The sequence below is a fragment of the Pagrus major genome, chromosome 15 (genome assembly GCF_040436345.1).
Source record: "Pagrus major chromosome 15, Pma_NU_1.0".
NCBI classification, from domain to species: Eukaryota; Metazoa; Chordata; class Actinopteri; order Spariformes; family Sparidae; genus Pagrus; species Pagrus major.
The window spans coordinates 22,033,464-22,053,872 of NC_133229.1; the positions used below are offsets into that span (position 1 = coordinate 22,033,464).

The following is a 20,409-nucleotide window of genomic DNA, read 5'->3' on the forward strand; positions in this document are numbered from 1 at the left end:
GTCACATTACTCCTTTCGCTTGGCAGGCTGTTATCCACCCATTGTCTCTGAGGCGCGTAACCTCATTAGCAAGTGGACTATACGCAAGGTGTACAGAGGCAGCATGGTTTGTAATGAATAGAGATAAATAATGACGCTTGGTTTAATTTATTCAACAGCAAGCCTCTGCTTTGAGACATTTACTGTCAAGGATAAGGCATTCAAGTCAGATCCAAGTCTATCTCACATCTCATGTTTTGTCTAAATAAATTGTGGACAACTGTCATCTCAGTACATCTTGGCGACTTGAAGTCCTTAAAGCAGCATTTTAGGGGCCTCAACAGTGGTTGAATTTTGGTGAAATAGCCTCCGTGAGTTAGAATTAAGAGCGGTGCTCTTAAAAATATAAAAACATCAGACAAAACGATCTTTGTTTCACAATCATACTTTATTTCCACAGAAATACAACCAGTAGACAGTGAAAACATGGAAAACAAACCAAGAATGAGGTTTCTCTTTCATCTTGAACTTGAGATCAGCAGCACACAGTTTGTGTGTGAGCTTTGGCGAGGGTCTACAATCCAGATCAATGAAAAGCACTGACTTTGAGAGTCGTACTTCCCGCTGTAGGATCAGTGCTTTCCACCTGCGGCCTTTCATTGATGGCACAGCACCGTCCTCGCTCTGATCTGTAATATTTCGCCTTAGACCTACAGTTACTCACTTGAGATTATTGGTCTAACATGCGAGCAACTCTGGCGGAAACAACTTATTAAAGAAAACAGGTTACAAAGCTCCAACAGAAGACCAGCCAAAACACCTTCCTCTGACTTTTGGTTCCACCTTTGTTGCTGTCTCACATCTTAGAAAAATATGTTTTTGCAAACAGAGACACACACACACAAAAAAGAATCAAGAAATCATAACTGATAGTGTAAAACCAGATGGATTCTTTGTGGCTTTTAAATCCAGTTTAATGTTCATTCAGCATCAACAACTAACATCATTTAAAGTGCTTCAGATTAGAATTAAAAAAAAGCTTAATTTGCTCTTTTTCATTTGCATAAAAGGTCGCCAGAAATATATAGCGATCCTTCATCTTTTTGCTTCAAACAATATTGCACAGTGTACTGGAGACAGTGCTGAACAAGTGAAAGCAGCTGATACTGGTCATTATTTAGCCATCAACACAGTGAACTTGCATATTTTAGTATGATAAATATGAACAGCTACGATGCGGTGCTTTATCTGCCAACACTTTAAAATGTCTAGGTGGAAATTCAGCTTTAATGAAAATAGCCGATAGTTAGTGGTGGGTTTGAGTACATCAGTGGACTGTACCATGTCTGCTGCTGCTTGGACAACAAAGACACTTAAACACAGGTCAAGTATAAGAGTAGAGGTATATTTGCAGTTTCAAGCTTTGCAGTTTACTTTAAATCTATCAACAGGAGCATGCATTGTAGAGATGCACAATTAATCAAAATAACACAATTGCAAAGGGCGATCGCATAGTTCTGCAGGGATTCCCCTTGTTGTTTTTCAGTGAAAATTACATTTGTGACAGAGAAATTACCATTCCCACTAATCTTGAACCACATCGCAGTCCTCATAAATGTAAGAATGACTGCAATTTTTTTTTTACCATATTGTGAATCCGTACAACAGAGATTGCTCGGAAGCAAATGCTCCTGATGATGGTGTTAAACCTGCGTTAAGTGATTTCTGGAGACTTTGGAGCAGCAGAAACAAGCTGTAAATCATACATATTATCACCTTGGCAGTAGCTTGCAGTATGTACTCATTCAACAGATAGGTAGCAGCATAAGAACTCATTCGGAGTCATGTTTGTGTTCACCTGAACAATATAAGTCAAATATTTCCTCTCCTTTTAGCTCTGTTTTTGGTCTCCACTAACTTCAAAGAGACTTTTTGTTGGCTCTTTGGCTGCTAAACGCTTCACCATGCTCACCCGCAAGTCCCTACCTGTATTAGTGTCTGCTGGGTTTATCATTTTAGCATCTAGAAACAATGTTAATGTTAATGAACCAAAACAGTTGAAGCTAAAGTTGTGGCCTGAAAAACCAAAACAATGAGCTAAAAGGCGCTAAGGTGGGTATCCAGTATCTGTGGGTTTATCACTACAAGTAACTCCCTTTACATACAGTATATGTACATAGTGATTTTGATCCATTGCTACGATGCAGATTACAGCTTCTTTCAAGTAAAAATGAAAGCTTGAAACAGCGAACATACCTATTTTGCAGTAACTCTACTTTATCTTGTAAATATCAGTGGATTACCTTGTCACGAGTCAACTAATGTCTCTCAGTTGACGTGCATTTGCATTATATTGCAAGAAAACCTCTTCATAGATAGATCATGTGCACTCTCTGCTGAAATGCAGTCCGCTCAGAGTGTTATCAAACATCCTGGCCCCTTTGGTAACACTTTTCCTCTTGTGCAATGCAGCTTAATAATTTGTGTTCTCTCAAACTAAAGTGAGTCAACAGTAACCTGCATTAGAATTGATCGAAGTTGCTGCAGAGAGTTTTCAGCGCAGTTGTGGTTTTGTTATAGCACGGCTAGCAAGAGTGATTGGCTTGACTGCTAAACTGAGCAGGGACATTGATTTGGAGATGGGGAATACAGCACAGGGAGAGAAGGATGGCACTACCCAGCTTTCCCTGGCATGCGTTTGCCTTTGGCCTGTGGGCAGACACATCTCTTTTTCTTTCTCTCTCTCTCTCTCTTGCACACACACACATACACGAACACACACACACTCTTCCAAGAGAGAAACACTGGCAGCCAGAGGTGTCTGGAGACGCACATACACACATACAAAAACACACACAGCGGGCAACATTGATTTCCTGTTTGGCATTACTAAGCAGTGAGTGACACAGCTGAGGGGATGGGGCTATTCTCTGGACCACAGTGCAAACAAACAAACATGCTATGTATTCTGACCCGCTCTCCTCTCTTATACACATCCTTGACAACATTTTATAGACAAACACTCATGAGCAGGAACGTCTGCCAGAAACAGCTCATCCTGATCAAAGCGTCTTCACCATTTCATCTCGACATCTCGAATCCGTTGCTCTCTCCTCCTGCCCCGTCTCATTGTCTCTCTCTGTGAATCTCTCTCATCCCCCGTATGTTGCTTTCTGTCTCTGTTTCCGTTTTCATTAAAAGAAATGGGTTTTTTCTTGGCTTCACGCGGCAGCGGTGCTGACTGCTTGGCGGGCTCGGCACAATGTCGAACCATCCAACAGGTAAACATGTTTTATCAGCCACATGGATCCACACAAGACTCTGCCCATTTCCAAGGTAATCTAGATTCGGCCTTCTTCCTTTTGCGACAGCGGACAGATGAATCAGTGTGTACTCGGAGAGCTCATTTTGTCTGAGCTAGCAAAACAACACAAACACACCTTTATGCACTTTGTTGGAGAATTCAAAGTGTGTGCGCATGTAGGTCCTCTTGTGTGGCTTCACCGGGAAGTGAGAAGTGATGTATGCGTTCCCTCTGAGTTTCGTGTCTCTTTGAGTTTTGTCAGAGTTCCTGTGCATGTGTGTCCATGTAGCTTGTGTGTCTGTCCGGATGTGTGTGTGTGTGTGTGTGTGTGTGTGAGTGTCTCTCTCTCTCTGTCTAACTCTGTCTATGTAGGGTGCATTATTGGACGCAGTAGACCGGACAGTGCCAGAGGCGTACACCAAGCGGTCACGCGGCGTGACAGAGAAGAGAGCAGAGTTGCTGTCAGAAGGCCTTTTTAACACACTGCTGCTCTCCGTTCAGGGACATTTCGGGAGCGTTTGACTGCAAAAAGGGCTCCGCAAAGGAGAGATAAACACAATTCTCCAAAACTCCCACAGAAACACCACTAAAGCCCCGAAGGCTCCCTACCTGAAAATACCGCGCTAATACCTTTGATGTTCCCGAAGAGATGTGCAAGAGAGCGAGAGGAGAGAGACGTTTGGGTGGGGGTGTGGGGGCGACAGCTCAGACACTCAAACACACACACACACCAGGCAGCAGCTTCACACGTCTAATGAATCCCTGTTAGTTGATGTTTCCATGTGTCAGTGGGTTATTGAGGGAGAATGATCAAAATAGTCAGTGTAGACTGTACACATGTCCCTCTTGGACAGGTTATTTAATTGACTCCCAAACTCTTATTTCTAAAATCAACGTTACTTTTCTCAACCTGAATTTAACTTGTTATGTTTTCTTAAATCACATTATGATGTCGTCAAATGAGGCAGATCGCCATTTTAAGTTTTAGTGAAGAAACATCATTGTAACTAATTTGGTTGCACTGGAAATATGTGACATTTCCTTCTTCACCTGTCATATTTTCACTTGTTATGTTTTCACCTGTATCCATTTGTTTGTTGGTTGGTTAATCAGCAAGGTTATACAAAATCTACAGAACAGATTTCCACGTAGCTTGGATAAAGGATGGGTCTTGGCCAAGAATAGACCCCATTAACTTTTGGTAGGGATCCCTATAAAGAGATTGATCCAGGAGTTTTTTTCTGAGTTTTTTTAACATTTCGACATTTTCATTTATTTCTCAAGGAATAATGCATGAAACTTGCTGAAAAAAAATCATGAGCTCTACCGAGTGCCATTCTAGGTGTGACTTAGGCTTGAACTGATACAAGTCACTGTTTTGATGACTTGATTGACTCGATTTGGAGGTATAAGTTAAATGCTCGTCATTTAACTATGATTAAAACGACTTCTCTGGGTTCATTTTTTTTGTTTTCAGTTGAGTTTTTATTAATCTGGCTGTCAGTATTTCACTATTTAAAAGTCATGGAGAAGGAAAAATTGTTTTGATTTAGAAGAAATAAAAACATTTTTATAAAGTTATTTGTTTTTGAGTTAATTTCACTGAATATCAATAATTACAATACAAATTCAAGTCAATTCATTGTCATACTTTGTAAACAGGTTAGATAAATTAGCCAAAAATATCATTATTAGACAGGTACCTCTCTTTATAAAGGATATTGGGATACTTGACACTTTACTTGCTTTAATTGAGGACTCCACTTGACTTAACACAACCTGTGACCTGACTTGACCTGCCCAAGAAAAAATGACTCGGAAAAAAATAAATGTGAAATTAGATTTATCACATGCTGTCTTCTCTCTCTCATCATACTTTCTTTTACCCTACATTGTTTTCTAAAAATGCACAAAGTAACCAGAGTACTTTGTGTGTATTTGCACCTGGATGAGTGAGCCTACATTGTACCTAAGCACACTTAAGTGCTGAAATTTTCCGCTACATTATGAAAGCTAATTCCTCCCTTGCGTAATGTTTCTCCTAATTATATCTCTAGCACCAGCATGGTATTCTTTTATAAAAGCCTATATTTACATCTCAGCTGCTTTTACACAGGAGGTCTGCAACCCCTTTTGCTAATATGTGCAGGGGTCAAAAGGTCATTCAGGATGCAAGTGTGGCAAAATGAACTACATACATATACACCTCCAGTGTGGGGCTGCTTTCCACTTTGTCCCTCACCTCCATGTCTCTCATCTCTCACATTCACACCCGCTCACACACTCACATTTACAGAAACACATATTTTCATTCTCGTCGTGACAGCTCCAGAGCACTTTGACGAATTTGCTTTCCAGTCTCTAGCCTCCATTCCACTTCTGCTGCTATTTTTTTTTCTTTCCTTCCCACTTCTTGTTTTTGCCTCCATCCTCCCCGGAGCCTTCTATTACGCTGCAAAGGTCGCATTCATATCACCTCCACGTTTAAAACCAAAAGCACCTGTGTGTCAGAGGGCACAGCTGTGTGAGGACAAGTGAACTTTAACTTCAAGATGTGATAATAGCCAGCGGGTACTACAAAAGACGATGACTTCTCTGAATGGTAACACTTTTTTCTTGCATCAGCAGCATTCACGTGCATGTGCAAAGGTAGTAAACTGGACATTTATACATTCCTTCTTCCTAAATTCCCACTTAATTTGAAAACTGTCATAAGCTCCTTAGTCAGTCGATCGAAAAGTCAGGTGGGAGTTGAAGATGCTAATTCAGAAACAATACAGCCGTCACAATACCAATGTCAACGACACAGGGAGTCCCTGAATGGTCCGTGTAGGTTAATGAGCTTAGTGTGTGCTCCTTTGACACTCAAACACTAAAACAATCACACTGTTATTATGGCTGGGGAGAGAAGAGGATGAATATAAATGTCAGAGTGATTCCAGTTTGAAGTTTTGATGGCTGGTTTTCAGCTCCTCAGGGAATCTTTGGCTTGGGGAGGCATGAGCGACTCAAAGGGATCAGGATCTTGGCTGACCCAGGGTCTCTGAGCGTCCCCTGGTTGGGTTCCTCCAGGCTGGACTTGGTGCCCTGTTGATCCCTGCAAGGCTCTGATGCTCTGCGAGGCTGAAGCAGCGAAGTGCGACAAAGACTTCGAGGCTGCACCTGAGGTCCGGCATTAAAGCAGGGAAGGCCTCGAGACGGAGGTGGCAGCTGCTTGGTCCGATTCGCCAGGGGCCCTAAGGAACACCTCGGCTTCAGAGAGGCAAAGCCACCGGCGCCACCTGGCTTGAGTGCAGGGAGAGACACGCGCTTGTAAAGACGAGGAGGCTGCAGCATGCGAGGGCAAGTCGAACCGTCGGCTCTAAGGGTGACAGAGTTCTGCAGTGTTGCAGCGGGAGCTCTCCACTCATGCTGTGCTGTAGACTGAGCTGCTGATGCTGGACTGTCTCTGGCATTTACCACCTGTGGAGCCCTAGAGCCTGGGCGGTGCAGGTGGGTGCAGAGGAGATGACTCTGCTCGTCGGGGTCTGCAGGCCCGGCCATAAGGTCTTCAAGAGGACAATCAGCATCTGTATTGGTTCCTTCCTCTGGTCTAGTTCTTGTGAGGTCACTGTGGCCCTCTGTGGGGGGAGTTTTTACTAGTTTTCCCTGGTGGAGGTGCTCGCTGGGGCAGGGGTTGAAAGGCTGTAGTATTTGAGGCTGCAGAGAAGAAGAAAGAAAAGCTATATTAGTAAGAGATTAAAACGGAAGAGTCAGTGTATAATTAGGCAGGCCTTGTTTTATGTTCCAGAAATGGCTGGTCCCTTGATCCATGTGGAATATTTTGCAGCCACAAGGGAAAGCCCGTATCAAAAAGCCAACTGAAAATTCTGCCTTCCTTTGACTTGTTTATGTACTATTTAAAATCAGACCCCGTTTCCATCGCCAGCTGCTTAACCATCCCTAGAATGCAAAAGGCAAAGTCACAGAGGAAGCCCTGATTCAGCATTTAAAAACAAGCAGAGGAGAAAACCTTGCCATTTGAGCGCTTGGAATCTACTGAGGAAATCTTTGAGTCATTTTGTGATCGCTGCTGCAGAGCTTCGAAACATTCACCTGAGAGCGGCGATGCCTGCTGCCAGTGTAAGAACGTGCTGAGCTGTAAACCACATGGAATTTAGACCAACCATGGTGTTGTCCTCCACCAGGGGACATAAAAGGTGTGAACACAAAATCGTGAACACCTGTAAGATGTAATGCAACCCTACATCATCCCAGAAACAATTACTGGTTTAGTGAAGCTCATTATGTTCAATATTTGTTGAGTTAGGAGCCAGTAATTATCCTGTACGATAAAACAAAGCACGGCTTCAAAAGAGTTGAATGAACACCTCACTGGCACAGACTCAACAAAATCTCATTAACAGAGTTAGCATTTGTTTCTACACTCACGTCCACTCTCTGCACAGGCTTTATTTGTTTAACACTGGAGAATCCACAGATTTTATGTGCTTTCTGCATCACAGCTCCAATAAAAATAAATGTATATAATTTAGCTTCTACAAGAGGTACCACTATACATCCAAATGTTATATAATTTCATGAAATAACTTTTTTATACAACTATTCTGGAGCATGTTTCTCCCGATAAGCAGCAAATACAAGGCCAGCAGTACTTATTAGTCCATACAACCTCCAGCAGAGGAGAGTTGCTTGGATCAGAAAAGAAAAATCAATATTGAGCTTTATATGAATATCTTATACAGTCTATGAATTCATTTTCTGAACAGCATATACCCTCAACATCTTTAAAGATCCTTTATGTCATTGCTTATGTTAGCCTGCTTGGTTTGAATCCAAGTCTGTGAGACATAATGATGGTGATGCTGTCAGTTTTTACCATCAGAAAGCAGAAGACTGGCATTTTTCCATGAATGTCTTTGAGGAAAAGAAAGAGTCAAATCCACCTGGAAACATGTGGAACTATGATAAAGCATGAACACAGTCTTAGCAGGAACAGACCCGCTGTGAGTTGGAAGTGAAATGATCTCAGAGGATATGAATTTATAGCTGTGCAGGTCAAGCTGCTCTGAGCTGTTTCTGCCGTCAGTCATATGTGAGTGGGAGTAAATGTCCGAGGCCACAGCTCCATCTCCTGGTCCCCTGCCACAATGCGTCCACTAGCCTATTACAAAACTCTTGTCCACCTCTCAGTTTGATGTCAAGCTCGAAAATGCTGTTTTTGGATTTTAAAGTTTGTCTTTTAAAAATAGTTAAGAACAGTTCTGTTGTTTTCTGATTAGACTGTCACTCAAATCAAGAGCATGTTATTAAGTTGCTTTTAAGCTTTGACATACAGTATGAAGACTCCCCACTGACTCCCATTGTTCATAACTAAATAAAGGACTATGTTCCAATCCACATCCATCCATTTTTTTTTTTTAAAATACGTCATGGGTCACAGTCGATAATTACTGGCACCTACAGCTGCTGTCTGCTACACTACTAATAATTAACAGCAATCATTTTGAGCTCCTCACTGCTCTGCCAGGAAGTAAATATCTCAGCTCACTAATGACAGCTATCACTTCGACAGAAAATCATCAGTCTAACCAAGAAACGCACCAATTTGAGGCACCTGGAAGAAGTTAGGGCCAACTGTGACCAACCTCATCTCCAGCCCGTCTAACTGTGAAAAATGGCTGTGATGAGAGAAGCAACATGCAAGAATTTAACAAAGGATCTAAATAATACCAGTTATGTATCTCAGAAGACAATGTGATTGCAGCACATAAGCAGATGAGAGTGGCACTCAATTTCAAAGCTATATTCCATTTCATAGTATCATTTAATATAGGAGGTTGTGGAAATGGTGATTTGGATTGTGTTTGAATGTAAGCTGTGGGAATAGTGAGCAGAGGACTTTTGATTACATAGATTTGTCTCTTGCTTGCTGTGTGGGCAATAGAAATGTTCCACTGATGCCTACATTAGTATTTTTGCATGTTGTGCTGTTATTTTCTAGATTATCTTAAAACGCTTCATATCCCTGAAATCTGTACAATCTTTAGCTAATGGCTGTGAGAGTCAACAACCATCATGTCTGATAAAATTATTGAAACTGTCTCATAAAATCACCCTGTCTCTCTTCTCCTCTGGTGTCACTTTACTGCACCACACGCTATAAGTAATGATGCCATCACAAATATACAACGCAATTACATGAAAAACAGAAGCCTTAGCTTTCTGCTGCAAAAAGAATTAATGCTCCAGCTATTATGTTTTTTATAATATCATTCTTTTAAGGGAATAACAAATAAAGGTGATTGCTCACGACAGTTATATGCATTCACATCAAGTACCACAGAGGCATTTTTTAAAAGTTATTGCTTTCAAAACACTTGATCCAAATCCTTGAAGGTGGACATCTTGAACAATAAAGCACTTGTTTAATGAAGAAAAAATATAGAAAAACAAATCCACACAGAGATTTACCAATGCATGCATAATGGTTCTATACAAAATATGATAAACAAATGATATGACAAATTAAAAGACACCAATGCAAAACCGAGAAAACAAAGTAAAGCAATTTTCAAAAATCCAAAAAAAAAAGACAGGAAATGAGAGTTGAAAAATATGAAAACTAAAACAATATTACTGTGACCTCAATCAAGAAAGTTTCAAGACCACAGAACAACGGAAAATCCAACAAAAACATGCGAACGCAGACTTAGAAGGGCATGCTTCTCTGTCACATGATACCAAACCCCCAGCCCAGCGTGCAGGAGTTGGGGTTAGCATGTTGACTGCATGTTAAAGAAAGGGTTACTGTACCACGCTGTGTCATAGAAGTACTGCACTAGGTGCTCCACTCCTTGTCATAGGCATTATGTACGGAGAGGCAAAGGTAGAAGAGAACATTGGAGGTTCAGTTTCAGGTTGTTGACCGAATACACAGATGAGGAGAAGAAGGGTTAATAGACAGCAAGAGAAGGAGGTGCAGGAGAAAGTGAAATAGAGAAATGTAGTAAGAGGCACAGACATGTAAAACAGGCACTTGTTTGGGTCAAGACATTTTAAATGCACAATTAGCACCCAGTCCATGCTTTCAAGAAAAGATCATACATGAGCTCAACAAACAAACCAATTCACTGCAAAAATAATTACAGCATCATCCATTCAGCAAAACATGTGTGAAGACCTTTCTAACAAGAACTCCTTGCTGGTTGGTTTACAGCCAGAGCTCCCAGTGGGGGTTAGATCATTAGTTTCTGTCTTATATGAAAATATGACTGCATACCAGTTATATCTTGGTATGTTTCAATGTCATTACTTTTTCCTTCTACTGTTTTTCTCCCACTGTACAGACGTTCTTTTGATACTCTGTGTTTTGCTTATTTAGACAGTGCAATCTAATGGTAGAAAGAAAATTTCCTTTGACTGACTGCTGGGCTGTACTCACCTACTTGTCAAAATAAGTATGTAAACACTTGATGTGTAAACACTTGATATGGAAATAACCTGAGATAAACTAAAAAAAATACACCTGTGTCACATATTTTCACCTCCCCTCATGATATAATGCTGAGCCCCACAGGGATAGATCAAAGGAACAAAGCATCTTTGTTCCCTTCTTTATCTTTTTTTTTTTGCCCTTCAGTCTCTCACATAAGCACATTTTCTGAAGTCTATTTACCTGTTGTCATTCTCTTTACCTGCCTCCCCTACTCACTACTTTTCAGCACAGCATAATACTCACTGAGATTCACTGAGATAGGTGAGATTGTGCTGCTCTGTCATTGTTTCTGCAGAGCTGTCTTTCTCAATGAAAACAGTAAATTGACGCTATTCCTACTTGAAGTTATGGATATATTAAATATATCTGAATTGTTTGTGTATTGGAAGAAAGTGTGCAGTCGAGAGAGAGAGAGAGAGAGAGAGAGAGAGAGAAAAAGTAGAGAGTGCGGGTGTGACAGTGAGTATGAAGTTTACAGTAACATTCTAGTGGTGAACTTAAGGCTCTTCGTCGATGAATAAATGCTCATCAAGACCTGAACCAAGCCATGAAGAGGGTTAGCCACAGAGTTATGGTACGTGTCCACAGGGGCATCGTTTAACAGGAAAGCACTCAACACTTCCCAGCTTTGCACACCTGACAAAACAGGCTACAAACTCCAACAACCATGCAAACACTCACTGGCTGCACCTGACTGGACGAACCACTTGCGTGCCATATGCTCTGGGATTTCCAACCGCACCAATGTGGCAACTCATTTGGAAACTTTATCTTACATTACAAATATAGCTCAGCAAAATGTGTTTCTGAAGACAATTTAGGCGAGAAATAAGCCATTCAGTTTCCAGAAGCAGCTCGTCACACCCGACGCCACTCATCTGCATAAAGCCCTGTCTCTCAAAACATAACTGGCCACTACCAGAATACACTGCACAGCTTCAAGCATAGACAATGAATTGGAAGCGTGAAAACGACGGATCTTGTGAACACGTACCATTAGCAACAACTCTGAGGCTCACTTCTCAAGGTGGGCTGACCTTTAAGTTCTCAATAAGAGTGGTGGGGCTTGGAATAATCTAAAACATGCAGGGACGGCGCCCCCAAGGACCAGGATTGAAGAACGCTGCATTACAGTGACAAATCCCTCCTCTGACAACCCTCCACTGGTATCAAATATTGATATTTTCAAGTTATTTTATTGAAGGATAAATTATTTTTGAATGAATGTCTATAAACAGGAGGGGAGTAAAGTCAGGATTATAAGTAAAGGTATCTGCAGGCTTTAGAAAGTCAGCAAATTAGCCTGGTTCTTACTAAATAGAGCTAAAAGAGGGGAAGTGAAGCTATAAATGGGCAACATCGGAAAAGGATAGCAGATAATTAATTGCTAAGGGACAAGAAGTCAGACTGTGTTCAGTAAAACCAACAAGAAAAACTATTTTGCATGTTGCTAATCTTGTTACAAATTAATCCTAAAGTAGACATCCAGCACAAATAGTCCTGTAATTGCATAGTGGAAAAAAGGCTATTTCAGTAGTTTTAATTAGATACAAAGTTAAACTTTTCCAGGCTATTTACAGATCCCTTGGATGTGTTGTGTTATGAAACGATGGAGAAGAGAGCTTGCAAAGGATGTTAGTGACTCACTCTGTCTGCGCTGGGGCATGCTGGTACGGGTCAAGACCTGGTGCTGTGCCTGCCACGGGGACAGCAGCGGGGTGGGCAGCACACCCTACGCAGAGAAAAACACAAAGGACAAAAGGCATGACGTAACGGAACACACACACACACACACACTCTCTCACACAGGAGCATGCTAACATAGAAAACACACACTCACATGCATAAACACATTGTTAATGAGTATGGATAGCCCAATTAAGACACACACAGGCAGACATGCACACATATACCGACTCACAGGGACTGATACACCATCCATCCATCCATATTAATCCATGCTAATGAGACAAAATTAAGCCTTTAACATCAAGTCTCCCTTTTATACTTTCCCTTAAGCTGCTTTTTGGGTGGAAAAATACTCTTATCCCACACTGTCTGAGAATATCTCTATTGGCCTGTTCCAACTATTAATTAAAAGTACATACATAATATATATTACACTGTGAGTGAAATATTCAGCCTCTGATCCATATTTTTTATGGCAGCACTATTAAATGCAAATAATCTGGATGTACGTGAATTTTATATCATTATCCTGAGACTATATAAATGTTGTCTTAGATTTTAGATATCGTTATATTGCGATATGGCTTCAGTGTTGTTTTTTTCCTGATTTTAAAGGCTAGAATACAATAAAGTGATGTCATTTTCTGAACTGTTCTACTTGTTCTAAGACTTGCCTTTACCCACTTAGTCATTATATCCACAGTAGGTTTGGGTGATGCCGATGTCCACAGTTGTGGGGGGCGTGACAAAAGTAGCCGGCTAGCTATACTGAGGAGGCTAAGCTAAGAAAACTCAAATAAGAACAGCAAGATTGAGAGAAACACACTAACAGCAGCCCATTGCAGCCAATGTAAGACACAGCTGCTACCAGGTCTAATATGAAAATAATAAACGAGACATGGAGACGTAACCTTAGTGCACTGAACAGAATAAGACTTCTTTCCATTTTCTCCAACAATTCATGCCTTACAGCAAATCTGGGACACACTACTTTTGTGCTATCTGGTGGGACTCCTTTTAAATCACAATGTTACGATGGCACAGGGCTCAGAAGTCGATCACTGTCAGCCATCAGTGATAGATGATGGCATCGTCTATCAGCCCAGCCCTAATCTACATTACTGATGTTTATTCATCAAAACACGTGAAAGCGTCATCTCAACATTATTGCTGCAAAATCAATATAAAAGTATATGATCATAGTGATACAGTATATATCATGATTCATGATACAGCCTAAAGTATTGCAATATTATTCTAAGGCTGTAACGTCCAGCCCCACATGAAGCCTGTCATGTTTGGTGTCTGTGGACACTTGCAGACCTCTACCAGAATTCAAAATACATCTTTATGATTTGAACAATGTTTGGCTGCACACATACTTCAAACCACAAATGTATTTGAATGGACAGTGTTTTGATCCCAGTCTTCGTCAGGTCAAAATGTTCAAAAATGGCATCACCGCATTAATATAAATAAGCTGACAGTTTGAGTTTAAATAAATGTGTTTTTGAAGTCAGTATGCAGGCATTAATCTTTCCATCAATACTGATATCCAACAGCCTTGAACTTGACACAGCCCCTCTTAAAAATATTTGGCTGAACATCTTGAGTCACTGGCAGTTCAGAGGGATTTAAGACTGTTTGCACTTAGAAGTTTCCAACCACATCACAATATTAAGTTATTGTTAATAAGAAATGGTTAGGTATCCAAACAAAAACACAAATCAAAACATTGGTTTCCACACCTTCGCCAACTCTACTGTGTTTATTTGCCAATTTAGTATTTCTAAAACCCAGATTAATTTTCTCACATTGTTTGACACAATATTTAACTCATTATCCAATAAAACATCCACTACCTGGAGACTTCCAATGTTGTTTCTCCCTGGGCCACAAACATGATTTTTTTCTACTTTGCAATTGTTATACTTTTATACTTTTTATACAAATAAAGAGTCACAAACTTATCAATTGTCACTGGTGACCTAGACTACAATCCATTGTAGAAGAGTACAAAAACAAGGTGACACAAGACAAGTAAACAGTTTTCACAGGTGAACTAAACAATCTAAAACTTTTCCACCCATCACTTTGAAAGTTGACAGTTTCATAAGCTGGAAGGGGAAGTGGGAGGATTTTTTCATAAAGCTATTATGCCATGGGTAGCTGTGAATTTGATTCATGTCCACTGATGTGCTGAAGATATATTTCTGTTTTACTTCAGGACATCAGTCTTGGCTTACACAGTAAGATGATTTGTTAGAAGAAGAAATTAACACTTAATGTATAATAAGTTACAGAAAGAAGTAAATCTATAGGTGTTTAAAATCAGCATCTAACTAAAGCGCAATGTGACAGCTAGAATCATTGTCAATGCGGCCATTGTATTGTATTTCTCATTTTATTACACTATGCATTCTGTCGTCTGAACATTTTGTTTGAACAGCATCTGTCCGTGCACAAACATACACCTGAAAGAATACAAGTCCTTTTCTTGATACAAAACTCAACCCTCAGGTTAAGCAATTCAAAGATCCCTGACCCCCATCGGAGAGGCAAAGTGACGAGGCAGCAGGGCCATCACGTTAAGCACACAGACAGACTCAAACCTTATCAAATGCTACTCCTTTCCTCTGCTGTGGAGAGGGCCACTGCTCAAATAGGACTCTAATATAAAAGAGAGAAGTACCAAATCTGTCAGAGGCGATAGAAAACACACAGAGAGACACAGAATACGAGAAAGGGGAGGGAAACTTCCCAGCAGGTCCAGCCCAAGCTATTTCACTGCCCTCCTAGTGAGACTGCTGGAGGAGGGAGGAATGAGTTTCCCTGATCTGCTCTCATCCATGTCCTTCCTTGAACACCAACAACTGTTTCAGCGGGAGGTCTCAGCAGAAGACACCCGTCGAGGCTTCATTTTCTGAGAGTAAAACCTTAGGCGATGAGAACAAGAGGGTATGTTGGAGGGCTCTCGAACGATTCTGACAGTGCCTGGCAGCTTTATTAGACCTCCACAGCAGCTTAGCCTGTCAATTTTTTTTTTTTACAGTTTTCCATCGCTGCAAAGGCTCTTCAATGAAGGGCTAACAAAGCTTCACAGGGGCAGGAAAGACAGAAATTGGGAAAATAGAGAAGTTTTTTATTTTCCATCAACTTAATCAAAACCGTATTTAATTTCACGCCCAGTAGCACTGGGTTCTATGTATTGAATTTCAGCTCAGTTCTTTCAAACGAACACAACTGTTCCATGGGTCGCTCTTATGACTCTCATCTGGCTGTTCATGCCTTCACAGTGGGGGTGAACTACTGTGTTTTCAGGGTGCTCGGGGAATATCCTAAACAAGTCATTTACAACCAGAGGTACTTGTACGTTAGGGCCCGGTCCTATTACAAGTATGTATAAAAGGGGGGCCCACAGAAAAAGTTTGGGAACTACTGCATTAGTGGGTACTGCTGTTGCCAGGAGGTACATGGGGAGATTTTAGAGTAGCTCAACTAATTTGAAAAAAAAAAAAAAAAAATATGTATGATTTCATTAAAACATACATCCACATATTGGGTCAGCCGCACTGCAGTGTTATTCCAAATTTAGTGTGTGAATACTAGTTAGCGAGCAAGCAGAGGAAATTAAATAGTAATAAAATAATGCCTTCACCACTATATATCCACTTTTATATTATTAATAGCTAAATAGCATCCAGTTTGAATGTTCCACATCAGGAACATAATTGGTATTGTCGTTGAAGAGGTACTTGAGATCATTGGACTGGGCTTTGGGGGTTCATCTTACAAAAAAGTTTGGGAACCACTGACCTAAACCACCCACGCAATGCAGCACAAGGTAGTGGAGAAGGCCTTTCAGCAACTTTATAACCAGTGTTTCATTGTAAAACCACATTCAGAGTGGAAGGCACCGGAAGATGTTCATTGTACAGACTTTGCCTTTGAGGTTTATGCATAAAAAGTAGGTGCTTGTTCAGGGTTTAAAAATCTTACTGAGATCTGAGAACAGAGAAAGAAATGAAGAGACTGAACATGAATAAATAATAAATAAAACTGAGCAGTTGTGTTGGAAATATATTTTTTCTCTACAGAAATAACTGCCACATCACTAAACGTCATAGTTCACTAGAGGCCCCCTTCATGGTGAATCAGACTTTCTGGATTTGTTAAGCTACTTCTGCTGGGTCCCAAAAGCAGATGTTGAAACTTGTCGAAGTAGGAGTGGAATTTAGAAGTCTAGTGTAAGTTGTTTTCCGTGATCCTACAACCTTTTCACCGAATAACAACAGCGTTTACAAGAAACCATGATTCTGTGCCCCTAAAACGGCCTCTCTCTGCTTGAATCCACTAATCCACTACACAGAGCTTCTCGTGGTTTTGGCTACAGCTAATACCTCAGGTCGTGCCACAACGTCTCATTTCACTGACTTTGGCAATTAAATCCTCACCTGTCCAAGATGACTCTGCCGTTCATTGTGTATTAATGAGTGTGCATGCGTAAGTAAGTGTGTGTCTGTGTATTTGCAATGGCACGTCTGTGATGCAAGGGGGCAGACAGAGGGGATTGTGGGTGGAGAGATAACATCAGGATCTGAGAAGGGGAAACTTGTTCTTTCAACCTACAGCTTAGCACTGATCACTAACCTTATTCCACCCTCCTGTCTCTCCCTTCCCTGTCCTCTCTTGCTCTCTCTCTCTCTCTCTCTCTCTCCCTCTCTCTCTCTCCCTCTCTCTCTCTCCCTCTCTCTCTCCTCGTGACAGCAAATTGATCTAATTACATGTTAGGTAAAGAAGTAGAGAGGCCACGTTGAAGAAAGATTGACAGAGACAAAAATACAGGGAGAGAAAGAAATCACTGAAGTGAGAAAGAAAGAAAGAAAATAACAGAGGGAGAGAGCAGGAGCGATAAAAAGACATGAAGAGGGGAGGTGTGAGGAGAGAGGAGATGAAGAAGAGGTTGTTTAAAAGGCAGAGAGGGAGTAGGAGGGTAGCTGTAATTATCTTCTCTGTCTGCCACTGATGAAACACTGCCTATTGTGTTGCCATTGTTTCACTGCTGTTGCTCATCTGCGTGTTTGTTTATCTGGGTTATTAACATGGTCGGCTCCCCGGTCCTCAGTCTGCTGAACTCATTGTTGAGTCACACTGAGTGTGCCCTGCACTTGAGTACAAGAGATACATGTGGCATATCCCCCCCAACACACACACACACACACACACACACACACACACACAAATAAAGCATATGCAGACAATCAGGGTCTCATACACACACAGGAAAACACACGTCTGTGTAGTTTTTTTATTGTGCGACACACAAATTACTAAAATCATACTGCCCATGTTTTATTTGTTGCAAAAGGCAGAGGAGGCACAGAAAGAAACATGTCTGCTATTGTGATTGCTCTGGGGAGCCATTCAAGAAGCTTATTTTTCTACAAGTGACATTTAAGTGGTTTCTAATGTCACACTACATGTGCGTCTCACTGCAACAAGTGTGTACAGACATTTATTCATACCATATTGTGAGATGTTTTTGTTTTTTCCCGAGCATGCTTTTGGACTCTAAATTGGATTGTAAGCAGATTAAAATGGGAAGCTGCAGGAGCTGGTGCCCAAAGCAGTTGGTTAGGATATGTTGCCAAAGCCTTCCTACGGACTGTGAAGTTTAGAGATGAGTACATCCCCGCGCTCAACAAGAGAAGGAATTGATTAAAGCAGCCTACAGAGCAATAGAAAAAATATTTTGAAAAGAAGTGATGTGAAAGAATAGCTCGCTTGAGGAGAAAACAATAACTCCTTGAAGAAGCTGCATGAATAATAAACTGAAAACTGGAAAGTAAATGCCCTTAAATAGCCAAGTCCAAGGGTCACTGGTCATGAACTTTCTCTTTTGCTATACTTAATCTGAGTTTATAGCACAGTGAGATTTCCCTGATGTCCATATTCAAGTTGTTAGCATGACTCAACTCTACACATCCCAGTATCAGGGTGTAAATTTCACCCTTTAGGCTACTGATAAGGCAACTACATATCAGCATTAAAGCTATAAAAAGATTAGAGCTACTGGCCTTTGACATAAAATTATTCTTGGCTGATCCTTAGAGCTTAGAACTAAAAAATACTATCAGAGGGCAAGAGCTACTCCAGAACTGTGATACAGCGGCACTTTAAATGTCAGAGGAGAAAAAAAATCAACACAAAACGGCATTTCGGGGAACAAGAGGAGAAAAAAAATAATAAAAATAACACCAGATTATGAATTTGTGCGTGTGGTATATGTGTGCGTTGGAGAAGAAGTAATGAAAAGTGAAACAAATAAAGTGCAAGTGGGGAAAAAATAAATAATACTTGAAAAATGTCAAGCTAGAGAGACAGACACACAAAAAAAAACACACCAAACGAAGTATGTGAAAACCCACAAAAGGTAAAAGCAAAGAATTGCATGAGGAACACTGTGAACCCGAGCCTGCTGAAGGTGCTAAACCTGTCAGTGTGACACCAAGAGCTTTGATAACATCTAAAAGTATAAAAAGCAGAGAAACATCTGTTTCTCTCTGGTATTTGTTTACTCTGTGCTCTCTTTTCTTGGTACATTTTCAAAAAACGAAAAAGCTCACAGCTTACCTTTTACAGCAATTTCAAGCACTGAAAAGTAAAATGTTACTACCATAATGTGTTTTTGCCCGCAACACTATAAAACACAGGGCAGGAAATAGTCTCCACTCTGCTGATGACACAGTAATGTAGATTAAAGGAAGAGAAAAGAAATGTCTATCAACAGGAGTGAGCAGAACAGAGAGAAAAGGCCTCACTGCGTTTTAGTGTGTTATTATACAGCAGGTACTACAGGTCACACAGAGATGTTCCCACCATGGAGATGATTCCCATTGAGCACAGCCAGCCCAGCTTTGATTGTTGCCATAGCAACAGTTACACCGTACACTCTTGTGGTAAGCAGGGACCAATTGTACCTACTGTTACTAATTTGTGCTTTATTTGTATGTGTACTTCACTAAATATGCTTTTAACCACTGTTCATCAGCTGGGCCTCATTTCTTTAATTTATTTTCATAATTATACTGGTAACACAGCTAATCTCTTTGGTATGTTTTAGTTATATTCTTTCCTCTTTGTAATCTCCTTCTTCTTTTGATGTGTGCCTCTATGTGTGACTGTCACCTTTAAGCTGAGAGCAGGTCAATTAGGGAAGTGTTTACCAGGCACCCTGCCTGTGGCACTCCTGCTATTCAATCAATACTTGGCTGCCACACAGCATGCTATTATGGCATGATACTGAACACACTGAACACACATCCACCAATCTTCCATCTTTCTCTCTGTGTGTCTCTCTGTCTACTTCCTCCCTCACATGAAACTCTCTTTTCTGTTCTCTTTATCTGTCACTCAAACATTAACACCTGCCTCTGTTCAGTGTGAAATGTGGGTATTAAGACTGTGGCACAGAGTGACAAGCCTACTGACAGCCTTACAAACCTTATTCCATAGAGAGGTGTTATCATCTAACAATTCAGACAAGGAGGGCCAGAGAGAGGAAGCAGATTATTGGGAAACTGGCTGACTGATTTAAATGGAGTAATTCAGGACATACTGCACAGTATATACCAACGTAAAACTGAGATGAGCACTACTGCACCAGGCAAGTGATAACATATAATATCTTGATAACTGCTGAAATATCAGATTTTAAAAGTCCTGTTTCGCAACAAAAAGGTTGAAAGAGAGCAGGTTTATGGGTGCTGTGAATATTTGAACTCACAGCATGGCTCGGCAGTCTCCAGTACGTCTGGGTGGCCTTGTCATAGTGATGCTGCATCCGTTTGTCCATCTGTCTGTCGCCCTGTCGTAGTGAAGAGGGAGCCCTCTGGTGGTGGCACTGACACCTGAACTGTCGGCCTTGAGCAGGCTAAGG

At 40.9% G+C, this 20,409-nt stretch overlaps 1 protein-coding gene across 1 annotated transcript in view; it reads right to left on the reverse strand.

Moving 5' to 3' along the window:
• Nucleotides 1-414: 414 nt before the first annotated feature.
• The window catches only part of ccser2a (coiled-coil serine-rich protein 2a), a 57,801-nt gene continuing 37,806 nt past the window's right edge, over nt 415-20,409 (reverse strand). Inside the window, exons 9-10 of the mRNA XM_073482053.1 lie at nt 20,257-20,403; nt 415-6,982 (exon numbers count right to left, since the gene is read on the reverse strand). Of these exons, the coding sequence (XP_073338154.1) occupies nt 6,257-6,982; nt 20,257-20,403 (873 nt within the window). The 3' untranslated portion in view covers nt 415-6,256. The remainder of the gene's footprint in view (nt 6,983-20,256; nt 20,404-20,409) is intronic.